Source organism: Lithobates pipiens, unplaced genomic scaffold (genome assembly GCF_037356315.1).
Source record: "Lithobates pipiens isolate NorthernLeopardFrog02 unplaced genomic scaffold, aLitPip1_a1.2 Scaffold_8, whole genome shotgun sequence".
Lineage (NCBI taxonomy): Eukaryota > Metazoa > Chordata > Amphibia > Anura > Ranidae > Lithobates > Lithobates pipiens.
The window spans coordinates 586,466,709-586,485,787 of NW_027507903.1; the positions used below are offsets into that span (position 1 = coordinate 586,466,709).

General features: G+C 42.0%; 1 protein-coding gene and 1 non-coding gene across 2 annotated transcripts in view; both read left to right on the forward strand.

The window, feature by feature from the left end:
* Positions 1-19,079, forward strand: part of TNPO2 (transportin 2) — a 59,963-nt gene that overhangs the window by 31,436 nt on the left and 9,448 nt on the right. The window contains 11 exon segments of the mRNA XM_077470403.1: positions 2,236-2,296; positions 4,347-4,515; positions 4,698-4,850; positions 6,257-6,482; positions 8,452-8,623; positions 11,183-11,269; positions 11,473-11,580; positions 11,668-11,826; positions 14,447-14,534; positions 16,958-17,056; positions 18,019-18,072. Of these exon segments, the coding sequence (XP_077326529.1) occupies positions 2,236-2,296; positions 4,347-4,515; positions 4,698-4,850; positions 6,257-6,482; positions 8,452-8,623; positions 11,183-11,269; positions 11,473-11,580; positions 11,668-11,826; positions 14,447-14,534; positions 16,958-17,056; positions 18,019-18,072 (1,376 nt within the window).
* Positions 8,718-8,787, forward strand: LOC143965210 (small nucleolar RNA SNORD41). Its single transcript, XR_013271591.1, has one exon. It is a non-coding gene; the product is annotated as a small nucleolar RNA SNORD41 (small nucleolar RNA).

The window sequence follows — 19,079 nt, forward strand, 5'->3', positions numbered from 1 at the left end:
TTAAAAAAAAGTGCAGTTATATACCTGTTTTACAGATCGCAGATTGGCGCTCACCACGTGACCAGCCAGCTCTCTCCTCTCTCGGCCTGACAGCTGTTGCTGTCAGGGCCGAGGATCCCTTTCTCACATCAGTCAGGAGGGGAGGAGGAGAGAGGCGGCCCCACCCGCTGCAGCAGTCATGTGGGAGAGGGGAGAGCAGGCGGGTCAGGTGAGCGCCGATCTGCACTCTGTAAACAGGTATATAGCTGCATTTTTTTATTTTACAAAGATTTTTATTGTGAAGTAACAAGTTTGAGTCAATACTATAGGCTTACAGTTGGATTTCAGTACAGGTAGTGTCAGTTAAGTACAATTCAAGCAGATTTCCTTCTAACCATGTACACATTCTCTGGATCAGAACATACCCTAGGTTTCACATAAATGTAACACAAACATGGCCTGGAGTATGCCCGAAGCCTATAGTAATCATGTCTGAAGTGGAAGGATGAAAAAAGAGAGGGAAGGAAAGAGGGGGAAAAGTGAAGGGACAAGAGTAGATTGGAGGGGGTAGATGGTGCGGAGAGCCAAAGGGGAATAGGGGGGGTCTGGAGAGAAGAGAGGGAGGTCAGCTGCATTTTTTTTTTCATAAAGCACAGTTGCAGGAGGACCTGACATGATTCAATCAAGAGGATAATGTAAATTTTAACCTTATTTTGAGCAGCAGGAGGGGAGGGGGCAGACACAATCACGGAGCTGGCAGGCAGGGGAGGGAAGGGGAGAGGACAGAAGAGACACAGCAGATGATGGCATGTAAACTGACCACGGTATCGGATCAGTAGCTGTGATATACGGTAGTATTTCAGGTGATAGAAGGGGCCAAATTAAACAGTAAATGCTTCAACTTTTGTGCAAACCAATCAATATACTCTTATTGGGATTTTTTTTTTTTTTTTTATACCAAAAATATGTAGCAGAATACCTATTGGTCTAAATTTATGAAGAATTTTGTCTATTGGAAATATTTTATAGCAAAAAGTAAAAATAGTTTTTGAAAGAAAAAAAAAAATCAGCTTTTTTTCGTTTATAGCGCAAAAAAAAAAAAACGTAGAGGAGATCAAATACCACCAAAAGAAAACTTTGTGTGTGAAAAAAAAAAAGATATAAGTTTCATTTGGGTCCAGCGTGGCATGACCACACAAATATCAGTTAAAGTAGAAGTCCAGCCTGGGCTTCTCCTAAGGGTCACAGGAGTGCAATTCGTTTTGCGCTCCTGTGACCCGTTTTTCAGCAGAGAGTGGTCTGAAGTACATTCACCAAGTTCAGTCCAGGCACCACGTCGTCTCGACTTGGAAAGTCTGGATCAGCCAGGTGCCTGGACTGATGGCAGTCTCAGCCTCTCGTGAGAGGCCTAGACCACCCCCCCTCCCCCCTCCACAGCTCAGCGCTACAGTGAGCGTGGAGGAGTAGAGCTGTTGATTGACAGTCAGCAGCTCTCCTCTTGGGGAGCTGAGAGAACCGAGCCATTGGTGATGATCGATGTCTGTCTCGGTTCTCAGATGCAACATCCACCTAGGTAAGTATGATTATGAGAAAAACCTAGATTCCCATACTTCTCCTTTAAAGTAAAACAGTGCCAAAAAGCAATAAATGGTCTGGTCAGGAAGTGAGGTAAATCTTCTGGAGCTGAAATGATTGATGGATGTGTCGTCTTTGCGGCTTCTGTTTTTTTTATTTTGGTGCCTGTTCATAGCTCTGCCTACATCAAGGTCTCTGAATCTAAATTACTACAAGTCCTATGTGGGACTGGGCAGAAACGCGTGTAAAGCAGGTTCGTGACATCATTGCAATTGTAGTCCAGCCACTCTTCGTTCAGCACCATAATAAAAGGTCTGTGCAGGCTTAGGACTTGGGGGTAAAATTTTCCTGTTCTTGGAACCTGTGTTGCACTGATGGTGGGTGCAATGCTCTGCAATCTACAATGCAAAAAAAATAGTAAATACACATTAATTATAAGATCAATGTTGTTGCATGTACTTTGTTGTATAAGGTGGCTTTTAAAAGTAATTCTGCAAATCTTGTGATTAACACATCTGCTATGAGAAGGAGTCTCTTGTTCTGCTTTGTGGCAAAGGCACTTCAATTGCAGAATTTAAAAATAACCAGCAGGATAAAAACTTCAGTTTATTTGGCTGGATGTTTAGTCCAGTGCTATGTATGTAAAGTAAATTTTTTTTTTTTTTTTTTCTTATCTTGTAGGCTGATTCCTATCCTGGTCAATGGAATGAAATACAATGAGATTGATATTATTCTTCTGAAGGTGAGGATGATTTGTGACTTTCGTTTTATGGGAACGCAAAAGTCTCATACTCTGCTTTCTGGGTGGAACATGGTTTTTGTAGGTATCTGGGACAATGAAAATTAAAGCCACTTTCTGTACCTATTAATTCTGTGTGTAGTCCCAAAATAATTTCTACCCTGGAAATAGTGGTTGACAGCTGTCAAAGCTAGATGAAGATGACTAGAAGAGGCAGACTCCTTCTATTTGAAGGATAGCATACTTCATTCCTTGCCGTTCTCTAGCCTTTCTTGCTCATTGCTTATCCTTGCTGGAGGTTGGTAGGGCTTTGAGCATTTCAACACATGATTTCTTATGCCCAATGTACACTATCAGATTTTCTGCTGTTTTTTTTCCTTCAGGTTTACCAAAACCATGTAGTGCAAGGGCCTGCCTGATTGCATACATATTGAAACTCCTAAAGTTTGACCTCATATTATATGGTTTTGGTAAATCTGAAGGAACAAACGCAGCATTAAAACTGATAGTGTGTGTATGGGGCTTAAGATCTAGTCATTGCCTGAAGACATTCATAGTGTTTCACTGACCTTGAGACAGAGTTGATCTGGCAGAGGAACCATTGATGGTCTCAGTAGGGTAAACTGACATTTTTTGGCAGTTTTTGCCTAAGCCCCTGAATGCACATGATTTCTTAGATATGTTTTCCTGAAGACATTTGGAGGGTTTCATGGACCATGAGATTGGAGATTTGAACTGGCAGAGGAACCATTTCTGGTCTCGGGATTGGGAACAGCACAAGAAATGCTGTATTTTAAAATACAAATAATTTACTTGAATAGAGAGAGAGTGATAAGATGTCTCTGAATTGTTTTTAAGAGAACTGGTCACCAGACCACTTCAACAAAAATCTTCCCAGAACATTATTTGTGCCTTTACTCCATCCATTCTTATACAAGGCGTTTGCATATAAACCCTTGTGTAGGCATCCAAAATGCCTGAGACTGCTACTGGGTGCCACTATCTTGAATATGATGTTAGACACACCTGTCGCGCTGTAGTCCTGGTGCCCAATTTGCAGGCCTGCATGTGGCCCACCAGCTTTTGGGCACCAGTCACATTGCAGAGCTGCATCTGGTAGGGCACTGTGTCCCACCATAAGAGAGAATGTATTGTGGGTTGGGTTGTCTGCCTGCGGGAAAAGCAAAGCCCCAGCCTGGGGGGGAGAGAGCATCGTGGGAGAGTGTGATGGGTAAGTTATCACCAAAGGGACGAGACTAACCTTTTCATTGACATGACCACCAATACACGGTTAATGGGGGGGGGGGGGGGGGGGGGTGTGTGTGTATATATCAACATTTTCACTACCATGAACAACAATATGGGGGATGGTTAACTTTCACTGCCATGACCAGCGTTGCTGAGGGGGAGGGGGCTTAAAGAGTTGGCAGTTTTACTGCCTCGACTACCAATACGGGGGAGTGGTGTTATTGTGGCCACTGACAGCAATTCCAGGGCTGGTTGTTGCAGCTGCTGACATCAGTGCTAGGGCTTATTGTACTCAAACTTCATCAGTGTGCACTGCGATACACTGGAAAAAAATTCAGCAGGACTGACCGTTTTTGGCTGCTGAGGTGCAAATTTGTGCTGCTATTGTGAAGCCCTCTGGAAGCATTTGGGGCCCTCTTATTTTCCAGTTGACCACCACTGCTTTTGTAGTAATCCCTTTTGCTCTGCCTCCAGCTGCTACATAAAAGGGGGGGTTGGTAAAGGGAGGAAAAGGAGTGGGGCCAGCACAGAAAGTAAGAGAAATGTGCTAGGAGAAGAGGGGGTTGTTTTAGGGAATTGTTCTGGTGTGGTCAAATTTTTGTACAAAGTTCTAAAGTATATTACAATTGGATAAAAATTGTTTATAGAAAAGAAAAGCCCTTCAAGTAAGCATTTAAAATAGATTTTCCTGTGCTTTTACCAACAATTTTGTACTTTAACAACCATCTCTATATGCAATATGCTATACCATAACTGAGGCACAACAAAGTTGCTTAGAATAGTTCCATTTTCTTGCTTTTATCAGGGAGATGTTGAGGAAGATGAAACCGTTCCAGACAGTGAGCAGGACATCAAGCCTCGCTTCCACAAGTCTCGCACTGTGACCCTGCAGCATGAAGAAGAGAGGGCTGAAGGAGAGGAAGATGCAGACGATGAAGATGACGATGATGATACATTATCTGACTGGAATCTGAGTATGTACCGTTGTTACAATGCTAAACAAATGTCTTCCTGAAATGATGGAGAATGCTTGTCCTGAGTTAATACTGAGGGTCCTTTGTATTCATACTGGCTGATCAGACAATCTTGTGTGCTAAATCATGAATGCACGTTGGTTTGCCTTACAAAGTAATCACAGCTTACTGCTTTTCTTTAGGGAAATGTTCCGCTGCAGCTCTGGATGTCCTGGCTAATGTATTTCGAGATGAATTGCTTCCTCACCTTCTACCCCTTCTCAAGAACCTCCTCTTCCATCCAGAATGGGTCATAAAGGAGTCGGGCATACTTGTTCTTGGCGCCATTGCTGAAGGTCTGTTTTTGTGTGTGTGTGTGTGTGTGTGTGTGTGTGTGTGTGTGTGTGTGTGTTCAGAACAGCTTTTTTTATCCCAAAAGTATGCTAATGGGTTATTGGCCGTCTGCCTGGTTCTTTTTATGACCGCATGTGAAATGTTGGCTTTTTAACTCCACCATTTGGTCTGTGATTTTCAGATCCTAAACTGCTGTGTATTGCCTGTACATAAATATGACAGATATTCTTAGTATCTGTCAAAACCTTCATAGGAGAAAATCACTTCAAGTCATGCTGTGCTCCATGCTTGTGCTCAATAGACAAACTCACCATTGGTGAAAGCTCTTGGATTATTCAGGTCAACATGCACTTATGATAACTTTTCCAACCACGTGTTATGTGCTTGTCCATTCCACTATTTCCTCAAGTTACCCAAAATGTATAATAGACTTGATACATTTCAAATCAAGAGAATGCTGAGACACTCGCTTTCTTTGAACTGCTCACCCACACCAGTTTATATAGGCATGTATATCTGTCTCCTGCAACTGAGACAATGTAACCGCCTTCAGCTGTCTGATGAGAGAGCTTGCGGTCCCAGGATTTTGCTCAGCTCACAGGCACTATAACACTGCTTGCAAGGCACACTGGGGTTTCTAGTGTGAAAACCCAATAACTGTTATATATTTTTTAACAGCCAATGTATAGCGAAGTCCAGTCTGTTCGAAGGAATAGGGCTTGTCTCCTTTTTGTGTTCAGTGTACTCTCTCTTTTTACATTTGTCTCTCAGATCATCTGTAGAAGAAGCTTTCATCTGTTTAGAATTGTCACTGTTCACACACATTGCGATGCTAATGTTTTACCCTTTACAACCACTTTTTGCTACAGGTAAGCCTATAATAAGGCTTACCTGTAGCTATCCTGGATATCTCCTAAACCTGCGTGGTTTAGGAGATAACCCTTTTGTATCTGCATGTGCCGACGTTAGCGGCACATGCACACTGAAGCAACAGCACATACATGCCGTTGCTTCAGTTAGACTGTGCCATTACCAGCGCGTCTTACGAATGCGCGGGAGTGATGTTATCACGGCTCCAGCCAATCACAGCGCCGGAGCCCGCAATACCCATAAGTAACTCCCGGGAGTAATGCCGGCCGGTGCGGTGAACGAGGACCGCTGCGGGGCCTTCGATCTAAGGTCATTAATACATAATGAGCTGGTATGCTATGCATACTAGCTCATTATGCCTTTGTCTTGCTTTTATTTATTTTTTTCTCATGGGTTTACAACCACTTTAACTTCTGTTTTTAAATTCTTATCCTAGGTATATATCACTTTTGTTGATATCCTGTGTTTAAGTTCTAGGTATCTTTAGAATGTTAACATCGTATACATTTTTTTTATTTTGTTTTTTTGTCCTGTACAGGTTGTATGCAGGGAATGGTTCCCTACCTACCAGAGCTCATCCCTCACCTCATCCAGTGCCTTTCTGATAAGAAAGCTTTGGTACGCTCAATAGCTTGCTGGACTCTGAGTCGCTATGCCCACTGGGTAGTCAGCCAGCCTCCCGACCAATACCTGAAACCCCTCATGACTGAGCTGCTTAAACGCATCCTGGACAGCAACAAAAGGGTGCAGGAAGCCGCATGCAGGTATTGCTATCAGTGGGAACTGACTTTAGATCAATATACCATATCTCTCATCCTTGTTTATTGAATTGTGAGAAAAGAAGCTAAAGTTGTATTAAAGCGGAACTCCACCCAAAAAAGGAAGCTCCGCTTGTCTGCCCCCCCCCCAATAATTGCAAAGTTTGACACCTTTCGGGGGGAGCGGGTACCTGGTATTGACCGCAGCGACCTCAGCCGGGAGTGTGGTCCTCCCCCCCTCATCCTTCCCCAGTCGCCGGGCCATTCACAAAACAGTGCGTGAAGCTGCAAGGCCGAGTCATGCTCGGTCTAGCAACCCAGTTTGCTCTGGAATGAGCATGCACGCATGCCCCCATAGCAAGCGTCTTCCATATGGTTGCATTTAGTGGTGGGGAGGAGCCAGGAGCACCAGCAGGGGCTGCTTTGCACAAAACCATTGTACAGAGCAGGTAAGTATAACCTGTGTGTTTTTTTTTTTTTTTTTTTTTTTTTTTTTAAATCTTCCTTTACGATCCCTTTACATTTTTTTTAGTTCTGAATCTGCTAGTATCACTACCCTCTCCCTGGACTCAGTGATGCTGTTCAAGGGTGTCTCGATTGCTCCTCCATACAGAGTTGGAGACACCCTAACACAGGAAGTTTGTTACTGGTAGGATCACCAGGTGAAAATAAAAGGAAACTAAGCCTAAAAAAGGAAGCTAATGCAGCCACCTCCCATTGAGGCTTTATCCCCCTTTAAGATTGCACATGGTTTTTATTCATTGAGATGAGTTATTTATTTTCATGTGTCTCCAATTTTTAGGAAACTATGACTAAATCTGGATACACACGATGCAATTTTCTGTAGATTTTTTTTTTTTTTTTTTCCCTTCATAGTTACCAAAACCATATAATATGAGGTCAATCCTTAGGAGTTTCAATTCATATGCAATCAGACAGGCCCTTGCACTAAATCGTTTTGTTAAATCTGAAGGAAATCTGGCAAAAGTTGCATAGTGTGTAATTGGGTCTAAGTCTTGCACTAATATATAGTGACTTGCCACAAGGGAAAGAATTGCTACAAAAAAAGTAGCTTGCATCTTCTTTTTTTTTTTTTTTTTTTTTTTTTTTTTTTTTTTTTTTATTGTGATTCAATTGTATACCAGCTTTATGCATTTATAGACGTTTTAAAACAAGCCCTTACAGAGCTTTTGCAGGTACTGTGGTGCAATTCACCCTGTGTTCATAATTGTCGCACAAAAGTTGAATATCTGGAGGTCTGCTCTCTCCTGTTTTTCGTCTATAACTACTGTGCTTTACCTTGGAGATTAGAAGGCTGGGAAACTCCGAAGACACTGCTGGGTGTGGAGAACTTGGACATTGAGAATGAGCAAAGCTAATGGTGAAAGGCTTTCTACTGGTAAACTGAGAATTACTCCACAGTGCTTGCAGTTTCTTCAGAGGTCTGAGGGCTTGTTTTTAAAGCCGTAGTAAACTTGCATGTGTGTTTTTTTTTTTTTTTTTTTTTATTTTTTTTTATTTTTTTTTTTTTTTAAACCTGCAAGGTAAGGTTATAATGTGCTAGTATACATTGCATACTAGCACATTATGTGAAACTTGCCTTAAAACAAAGCCCTCCAGTGACGCACTGTCACCTGACAGGGCTTCCATCTTCACCCAGTCTGCCTTCTGGGTTTGCGTGCTCCAGTCGTCGAGCTGCACGATATCACTCCCACGCATGTGCGCGGGAGCCGCTATTCGGGGCACAGGACTCTGAAGGAATAGACGGTGCATGTTTTAGGAGATATTTACTATACTTATATTTTATATTTGCTATAGGTAGGCTTTCCTATAGGTGAATTTCAACCCTAGGTGTTTACTCCCACTTTAAGCACATTTACTCCTTGTTAAGTGTACATATTTGAATGTCAAAATCCTGGCCACAGTTTTTTAGGGGATGACTCGATAAGTCACCGCTCCTTTCTTCTATCCACAGCGCATTTGCCACTCTGGAGGAAGAGGCATGTACAGAGCTTGTACCATATTTAAGCTTTATCTTGGACACACTGGTTTTCGCTTTTGGAAAGTATCAACATAAGAACCTCCTAATCTTATATGATGCCATTGGGACACTAGCAGATTCTGTTGGGCACCATTTAAATCAGCCGGTGAGTTTTTGTTTTGTTTTTTGCTGTAAGAGGGGCAGAGTCTGGGATGTGCTAGTAAATGAATTTTGGAACCATACCTTAGCAGAATGTGTCTCTGGAGGTGATGCAGATAATGCAATTGAAGTTTTCTGATGATGCTTCCGTATTCATACTGTCTGATCCAGAGATTGGAGCGCCAGCATTTAAAGAGGATATTTAACCTTTTCCATGGATTGGCTTCATGTGAATGTTTTCAGTTTGCTAAAGGCCAATGTCATCTCTGCCTAAAAAGTTTGGGGCTGGACTTAAATATTTAAAAGCAAGATTTCTTATGCATAGTTTTATTTTGTATGTACATGGGTGGAGCTAGATTTGCTCATAACATGCTGTTCCTTCCTCATGCTTTCAGTGCTGCATAATGGTTGTGACCAAAATACAAATCTATTTCCAGGGTAAAACCGGTTCACTTTAATAATGGCCATACCTGTTGATTTTTACCTTCCCTTTGTGCCCTCTGGTTGCTCAGTTTGGATGCAGAAAGTGAAGAAGTCACTTTAGAGATTCTTGGGAATAAATTGGCGAGTGTTGCTTTTTTTTATGTCCTACAGTATTTGTGCAACGGGTTTGCAAATGCAATTTTTGGGGGAAAAAAATGATAAAAAAACAGCCCCAATTTGTTTGAAAGCTGTTACGCCGAGTAACTAGATGCCTAACGTGTCTCTGCACATGCTCAGGAATGGCAACAAAATATGATGCTTAAAAATCCTGCATATGCAACGCTTTTAAAGTGACACTAAATGTAATTTTTTATTTATTTTTTTTTTTTTTTAATATATACTTGCATCCACTGTGCAGCTCGTTTTGCACAGAGTGGCCCCGATCTTGCTCTTCTGTGGTCCCTTGGCGGCTCTCTCGGCTCCTCCACGCATCAGATAACCCCTTAGGAGAAGAGCTGACCCGGGGGTTACCTTGCATGCACACTCCCGAGTCCAGCATTTGACGTCCATAGTCGCCGAATGCAGGATTCGGCCCTGCCCCCGGAGTCATTGGATTTGATTGACAGCAGCGGGGGGCCAATGGCTGCGCTGCTATCCGTATCCAATCAGCACCTGAGAACCCCCTAGCAGAGAGACTGCGTGTCCCCGTGGGACAAGTTTGAGGGCTCGGTTCAGTAAAACGTGGGTAGGGGAGGACTGCATTAAAGTGAGAAAATGCGAACCTTTACAACACCTTTAAATGTCTTACAGGTTACATGTTTAGAGTTAGGAGGTCTAGTGCTAGAATTATTGCTCTCGCAGCGATATCTTGCATGTGAGGCACGAATACTGTTTACACGTGCATGCGCAATTTACATATACATTAACTTCTGCACGGGGGAGTATTTTTTTATTTTTTTTTTTATTTTTTTTTAACATGTACCCATCACTAGGAATGTGAATTTCCCTTGTAATATAAATAAGGAAGATGGGCCTACATGTTCAAAAAGACCCCAAATCTTTACCTTTTTTAAAAGCAAACGATAAAGTGTTCTTTTTGCTTAAAAAAAAAATAATAATAATAATTACGGCCTGTACGGGAAACATGACATCACTCCAGTCCTCCAAGGTCATAGAAGCGATCAAAGTGGATCTACTATTTGAGCGCCTGTGGGAGCAGCCTGCTGCATTGCCTGATTGTTTCTCGGATAAACGATAAGCCCAAGATACACCGTCAAGAGGGGTGATCCCCTCCAGCCCCTTCTGCAAGCATTCCAGTGGCTCATGAGCACTTTCAAAGCCAGCCGCTGACTGTAAAAGACTATATCGGGGTTATGGCTGATCTCTTCGTATATTCTATATATACTTATTGCGGTCTTGAAGTGGTTAAAGTTTACAGAAACACCAATGCATATCAACTTCCTCAGGGGGTTGGAATGATCTGTAACATAAATATGTGAATACCAATGCTGTATTGGAGGAAGGTCCCATCCCATACATAAAAAATTTACCAGGGCACCCCCCCCCCCCCCCCCTTACATTTCTTGTGACCAAATGGCAGTGCTCCATAGGTCATGTTAATTATAATGAGCAAGCATTATGTTTAGCCAAGCCACTTGATTGGGTTGTAAAAAAAACTGTTATGGGCAAGAGAGGGAGCCAGAAGCACCATGCCCCCCTGGATAGTATATAAAGAGAAGGAAAATATTCTTGGAATTTAAGGTGCCAAATATTGACAATGCATTATTTGTCAAAGACTAAACCCTTTTAATCTGTGCTTCTTTAAAAACAAGAACTTTAAAAACATTTTTTTGTTTATTTTTGTTAACTAGGTCTCCTGTGTCTTTGATGTAGTAAGCTATTTTCCATAGTTGGACACAGTAAAAAAAATGGGTCCATCTTTATAGGCTATACTATCTTCCAGATGTCTGCTTTGTGTGTGTAGCAGTTACACACAGGGCCCACTTGTTGACATTCCTCTTTTTTTTGTCCTGTTGATTAAAAAAAATAAAATAATAATTTTCTATTTTCAACCAAGACTAATAATAATTCATGTTTACATGAATGTGGACATGGATTAACAATGATTTGTCTTCTATTACAGGAGTACATCCAAAAGTTGATGCCCCCTCTAATCCAGAAATGGAATGAGTTGAAAGATGAAGATAAGGACCTCTTCCCACTTTTAGAGGTACAATATTTTCAATTTATTTTGATGGCAAGGGTGATCACTAACTCATACTTTTACTGGGGTTTGATGTGGAACCAGAAGTCTGAATTCTCATGTTGGGAGTTTATATTCATACTGTCTGACCTCAGAGTTGCTATGCACTTAATTCTTCTCAGAAATATCTGTGGTTGTCATTTTGTAACCTTTATTTTATTAATTTTTAGTGCTTGTCCTCCATTGCTACGGCACTGCAAAGTGGGTTCCTACCATACTGTGAGCCTGTGTATCAGAGGTGTGTGACTCTGGTGCAGAAGACACTGGCCCAAGCCATGGTGAGTATTCTACAAGCTGATTTTCTTCATAATTCTCCACCCTGGGCCCACTTATCTTATGGATGTTGTCTGCTGTGTGTTTGACAGATGTACAGTCAGCACCCGGATCAGTATGAAGCTCCCGATAAGGATTTTATGATCGTAGCCTTGGATCTACTGAGTGGGCTGGCAGAGGGACTTGGTGGCAATGTTGAGCAGCTGGTGGCAAGAAGCAACATCATGACTCTTCTGTTCCAGTGCATGCAGGTAAGAATGGTTTCCTTCTGGCTTTCAAAGGTGGGTGCGCTATTTAACCACTACAATACAGGGCACTTTCACCCCCTTCCTTCCCAGCCCAATTTTCAGCTTTCAGCGCTCTATCGCTTTCAGTGACAATTGCGCGGTCGTGCTACACTGTACCCAAATGAAATTGTTATCATTTTGTTCGCACAAATAGAGCTTTATTTTGGTGTTATTTATTCGCGACTCCGTTTTTTTTTTTTTTTTTGCGATATAAGCGCAAAAATAGCGGAAATTTGGAAAAAAAACAATATTTTCTTTTTTCTATTTGAAAAGAAATCCAATAAAATCAAATTTTGTCATAAATTTAAGCCAAAATGTATTCTGCTACATGTTTTTGGTAAAAAAAATTCCGTTAAGTGTATAATAATTGGTTTGTGTGATCACGGACATATGTACGCAAATGATCATGTACATATGTGTGCAGGTGATCACGTACATATGTGTGCAGATAATCATTGGGACATGTGATTTTAGTGGGACATATGTGGGGGACATGTTTTTATTATTAGGGACATGTATTTTTATTATTTGGGGACATGTATGTTTTGGGGACATGTGTGTTTTGGGGACATATGTGAGGACTGTGTTTGTACTGTGTGGTGTGTTGTGTGCTTACACTACACTGATGATCAGTGAGTAAAAAGCTGTAAAAAGCAGCCCATACTCACTGATCATCAGCCGGCTGCAGCGTTCTGCTCTCCTCTCCTCAGCGGTGACTTCCGTGTGAGGAGAGGAGAGCCGATTACCTAGCAACCGGCTGTTTACATCACATGACGGCCGTGATTGGACACGGCCGTCATGTGATCAGGAGGGCCAATCACAGAGCCCTCCTGCCGATCTGAGATGTTGCGTGTCCGGGTGACACAAGCACATCGGGATCGCGCCGCTGCGCGGGCGCGATCCCGCTACTCCTGAAGGACGTTCCTGAACGTCCTATCAGGAGTAGACGGCTCCCACCCGGCCGTATATATGCATTGGCCGGGTGGGAAGTGGTTAAAAAAAAAAACACACACCCCTGGCATTAATCAGACCCTTCCAAAATTGGATGGTCTGGGAGTAGGGCTTTCTTCCAGCTCATTATAATAGCTTTTTGAGCATAGAACAAGGTTAAAGTGGAAGTAAACCCTGATAAGTTTACTTCCTCTTTGGTTCCCTGCAAAGGTGAAGCATAATGGACTACTATGCATTGCATAGTAGTCCATTATGTGTCACTTACCTGACACAGGAGCCAGCGAAGTCACCGCTGTCCCCTGTAGTCCGGAGCCTCCATCTTCTCGGTGGGTCTCGCTGCTCCGCCGCTGTCATTAGCCAGAGCCGCGATGACGTCACTCCCGCGCATGCACACGGGAGCCAACACTCGCGGCATATCGCTGTTGACAGCGGCGCGCTCAGTGCGCCTGCGTGCAGCTGTCTACGCGTAGCGCATGCGCCGTAGACAGCGGTGCCTGTGTTTTGGCAAATATCTCCTACCTAAACCGTGTAGGTTTAGGAGATATTTCTTGGACCTACAGGTAAGCCTTAATCTAGGCTTACCTGTAGGTCAAAGTGGTTTTTAAGGGTTTACAACCACTTTTAATTAGTTTTTTCACCTGGCCACAGTCGTTGACAGCTACTCCACCAGCCCCAACAGACAATAGCTAAGGTCACTTGGTACAGGTATCCGTGTCACATGACTAAATACTTTTAGGACCTCCTGCCAATATTATTTTATTATCGGACAGGTCCAAAAGATGAGAGCATTCACCAGGTTGATGCGAGCATCACACACGATAGTGAATGCGCAGTAGACCTCTTGTGGAGCCTGTGCGGTGTTTAATATGCAATGCAAAATCTTGTACTGGATTGTGTTATCTCTGGCTGAGATTAGGGAAGAGAATGGAACATTCCAGATCTCAGTCCAGTTGCAGAATATCTCCCAACCATTTCTGGCGTAGGCAAGACTGTTCAGGACTAGCGGCCACAAGCAAATAACCGTACAATTGGGAGGTAGCTTTCTCTAAGGTGTGTGGGGTTTTTTTTTTGTTTGTTTTGTTTTTTCCCCACTTTGAAAACTTATTCCAGTCTCTTCGTATTCTTGGAGCTCTCTTGCAGTTGTCCTTCATCTAAACTTATGTTCTTTGTCCAACTGGACACCACTGGATGAGTGAAGTGCTTGGCAGGCTACAGAAATGCCAGCCTTGGAACTCTCTCAGGTTCCATCTATCTCAGTGAGCGGGTCATATCTGCAGCCTGCAGTATAATCCACAGGCTGCTGAGTTACTAAACTGAGGTGTGCTGGTAGTAGGAGTTTTACCCTCGGCTGGCCTACAGGTTTTCTGGCAGTGTCCAGGCATTTTGTATATGGCAGTGTATAACCTTAAAATTTGGCTTTCGGCGTTCATCAGACTCCAAGAAACCTATAAAAGGATTCTACTACATGGAGTTTAGTAGTCCTCCTTTTTTTTTTTTTTTTTTTTTTTTTTTTTTTTCTGTGGCACATTGTCATTTGAGTCTTATCCATGGAAATGGCAAGAACGCCCCTCATCCCTCCTACAGGTTTCACTTTACACAGAGTTCAGAGCTTGCTTTCTCTTCCCTTTCTTAGGACATAATGCCAGAAGTTCGACAGAGTTCCTTTGCTCTCCTGGGTGATCTGACCAAGGCATGTTTCCTCCATGTAAAACCTTGCATATGTAAGTATCAAAAGTGAATACATTTTTTTTTTTTTTTTAGATTTTCTTAATGGTCAGGACTAGAAAACATAAATTAAAAATGCTGCCTTATTTTATTCTACCAGAAGATGTAGGTAATTTTTATATATTCCATTGCTTTAGCTTGTCTTTAAAGAAGCCCATATACAAACTCCTAAATCAATTTATAACCTTCCTTTCGATGAGGCCATAGGTTTGTTGCTTTGCTTGTTAAATAATTTTTTTTTCTTTAAAACATGCATACAACCAACCAAAATGGTTGGCACTGTACAACGGTAGTGCGCACATTACAAAAATGTTGTAATTGATCTCGCATAATGTATTGAATTATTTGCATACTTCTAGTATTGTACTAGCAAGAAGAGTCATTGTAACATGTTAACATGTCAATATCCACCACTTATAACCAATATATAAAATGTGTGTGTGTGTGTATGTATGTATGTATGTATGTGTGTGTGTGTGTGTATATATATATATATATATATATATATATATATATATATATATATATATATATATATATATATATGCCAAAACTTTCTTTTAGTAGCAAGTTATACAGTGATTAGGCAGAGGAAACAGCCCTGTATCGGTGCCACTAAACTGTTTTAAACCAGAACTAAAACCAAACCTGTCGTATTCAGCAAGATTTTTATTTTACACATGTCGACTATGTAATTCGAAGTCCGAACATATCAATTATTTTGAACTTTGACTTTAAATATGCTAGTTATCTGGCTTATTGATCCTATGGTTTTATTTCTTTGCGCTAAATGAGTGGACACAAATTTATTAAGATTGCTGCATACTTGTTTAGAGTAACTCTGGAGCTAATAAAGCCAGACAATTGTAATATCCAGGTAGAGATGAAAATCTGCTTTTGTTAGCTGGTAAAGGCAATGTTTTAAAACTCAACTCTGACATTTTAAGTAGACTAGCAGTGGAGTCAAAGCCTTTGCACACCTATTTTTGAGGTTGTCATGATTAAGATACATATCCACATCTGCTAGACCTGTTCCCTGATGAAATACTTTTGGCTGCTAATCTTCTCAATCCTCTCAACTATTTTTGATATGGTCTTGCAGCCCCCTGCTCAGAATGCCTTGCTAAAATATTAAACCTCCAGAGCTGACCATTAAGGATGAGCTCAGGCATGTTCGCAAGTCCATGTGCCTGCGCTCAGCACCCCTCTATCTGCCTGTGTCACTTCTGACAGGTTATCCTGAAACTAAGTGGTGAAAAAGAACAGTGAGGAAGCTCCAGGACACAGCTTATGATTGACAGCCTCAGCTTTGTTCCTGGGTGCTGCATGAAGGGCGTTTATTTTTTATTTTTTTGTCATTTCCCTCTGCAGAGTGCATCTTAAGCTCCCCAGCCCCTGCTTTCTGAAAGCACAGACAAGCTGTATACATTCTGTACTTTGAATAGCTGTAGAGAAGAGAGGACTTCAGATAAATGGGTACAGCTTATGTAGGATGATTTGTTCAATCTCTGTGTATCACCTGAGGCCAGTCACTTCACTGGGTATATGTAAGAGCTTACAAGCACTTTAAATTGCATTCTAACAGTGTTGCCCAACCTCCTTCTCCTTCTCCTTCTCCTTCTCCTTCTCCTTCTCCTTCTCCTTCTCCTTCTCCTTCTCCTTCTCCTTCTCCTTCTCCTTCTCCTTCTCCTTCTTCTCCTTCTTCTCCTTCTCCTTCTCCTTCTCCTTCTTCTCCTTCTCCTTCTCCTTCTCCTTCTCCTTCTCCTTCTCCTTCTCCTTCTCCTTCTTCTTCTTCTTCTTCTTCTTCTTCTTCTTCTTCTTCTTCTTCTTCTTCTTCTTCTTCTTCTTCTTCTTCTTCTTCTTCTTCTTCTTCTTCTTCTTCTTCTTCTTCTTCTTCTTCTTCTTCTTCTTCTTTTGTTGTTGTAAAGGCACCTTTGTGCAGAATTTTAAATCTTGAGGCACCCCATTCTAAATGGTAAAAAATGAAACTAGTAGCTTTACATCATGTGGGAACTTATTCTTACAAAGGAAATGCACCTATTGCACACTGGTGCTGGCTATAAAATTACACTATTTCTCCTCCATCACTCAGCTAAAGTGACCCCCAGTGTCGCTGGATAGGGGCAAACAAGGATGCTGTGCGGGCGTCTGCATCTTAAGTCTCCTTCATCAACAAATGACCTCATTGATTGTTAGGATGCCGGCAGCTTTGGTGCACAATGATGATCTGTGGTTTTATGTAACAAAAAGGTAGACTCAATGCCACCTACTGGTTTGTATACAATTTGTGGGCGTTTTACCAAGGCACCCTGGTTGAAAGAGAGACCTCTAATTTTATCAAAAGTGAAACAATGGCTGGTTAGCACCCTAGATACCTTATTTGTATAACTAATGCATTCTTATTGATCTTGTTTAACAGCGGAGTTCATGCCTATACTTGGTACCAACCTGAACCCAGAGTTTATCTCCGTCTGTAACAATGCCACCTGGGCCATTGGCGAGATCTGCATGCAGATGGGTAAGAATCAATTTGTTTTTCTTTAGTATTTTTACCATATACTGTATTTTAGCCACTTGCTTACTGGGCACTTAAAACCCCCTCCTATGCAGACCAATTTTCAGCGTTCAGCGCTGTTGCACTTTGACAATTGCACGGTCATACAACCCTGTACCCAAATGAAATTTTTTATCATTCCCCTCCCCAAACCCCCCCCCAATAGAGCTTTCTTTTGGTGGTATTTGATCACCTGTGCGATTTTTGTTTACATCATGTAATCAGCTGTCATTGGCTGACAGCCGATCACATGGTAAGGGGCCGGGACTGGCCGCTTAATCAGATCGGTGATCACCCGCGTCTCTGACTCTGTGATCACAGCACGCTCCGAGCACACGAAGGGAGGCGTGCACAGACGAGACCGTCATATGACGGCCTCCCGGGAAGGCACATACACATTGTGGCCGTCATTCGGCCGTAGCGCGGATGCGACTTGGCAGTTCCAAAGCGCTTAACAAATTGCACCCTATTTTCTGCAATGTAACTATTTAAATAACTTCGACTTAGTGGTGCCACACTGATTTAGGGGGGAAAAAAGGTTCCTGCACTATTTTTTGTAATTTCAGGTGCAACTTGCATAGACATGCATGAAGAATATCAGGCAAGTCGCACCTGAAATCATGTTACTTCAAGCACAATTTCCAAGTTGCATTCAGTGTGAACGGGGGGGGGGGGGGAGTAAATGTTGTTGCCTTTTCCACACCTGGTTACTTCAATGCCAGCAGCTGTAAAATTAGTATTTATTTTTTATTTCTAATATATTTGCCTTCAGTTTAGTTTAAAGCTCAACTCTGGTCAGATGTAAAATACACAAATTGATAACGTTCTGTGTTCATAAATACACCCTTAAAAGTTAATTTTTTAAGTACAAGCACGGCAGGTGCCTGAATTTGAATTGGTATCAGCCTCTTGCTTGCTTTTTACAGCAGAGTTCAGACTGGGAGAAGCAGAAAGAACTCAAGGAGCCAATCAGCTGATAGGTAAAATACCGATTAATTCATCAGTGATCATTGTACTGCTTTCGCTGTCCAACCTGGGGGAGGGACAAGATCTTTACGTGTTATTAAACTGCGGCAGAGAAAAATCTTGTTTCCTCCCCTCAGGGCTAAGCAGTGTAAATCACTGACCTGGATGGACAGAGATGCAAAACCCTTAGGCAAGGTAAACGTTCCCTTTTATGTGCTTCCTCTGTGTATTTAGCTGCTTGCTTGGAGTGCAGCTTTAACAATGGATCTGTTCACTAACAAAACCGTAGAGAACAGCTACAGAAAGCAGTTATGTCAAGCTCTTTAGCTGCACTCAGCCAGGATATTTTGTGTTTCGCACATTCCAATAGATGTAATCTGCTTTAGCTTCATACACACATGCTATATTCTTCTTTTCTAAATGGCTAGGCTCTTACAAGTTTGCAAATCTGCTTCATTTCCAGGCAGGTCAGACAAATGAATGCAGATTCATATCTATTAAAACTTTAAATGTATCTTTTTATGTATTTTATTTTATTTTTTTTTGTAATTAGTGTAAGTAGCTACATTTTAAGCCTCTTGCAATCCCCTGTAAATCCGAGCTCAGACTGAGAGAAGGAAGGCGGCGTTAAAAGCCATTCAGCTGTGCTGACTAGGAGCATGGTAGAAAGAAAAGATGACATTAGTGTTTTTCCTTTCTGTTTCCTTAGCAGGGTGGGGAGAGAGAGAGAGGACACCAATTTAATCTGAACTGTAACAGTTAAAGTGGTGACATCAGAGTGGGCGGGGGATCTTCTATTGGAAACGTGGGCAGGGCTTGTCATTTGAAAATGTGGGAAGAAAACCTTTCACTTACACCAATGGGATTTTACAGGAGATGCACCCCATGATTTCAGTATTCGCCCAGTGTCAGGCCCCTGCCCACATTCCCTTGTGTCGAGCCACTATGATGTGGTCTATTGTAGTCACCACCAGGAAACCTACCCTGAGAAATGCCATGTAGGAGTTGGGATTACAGGAAG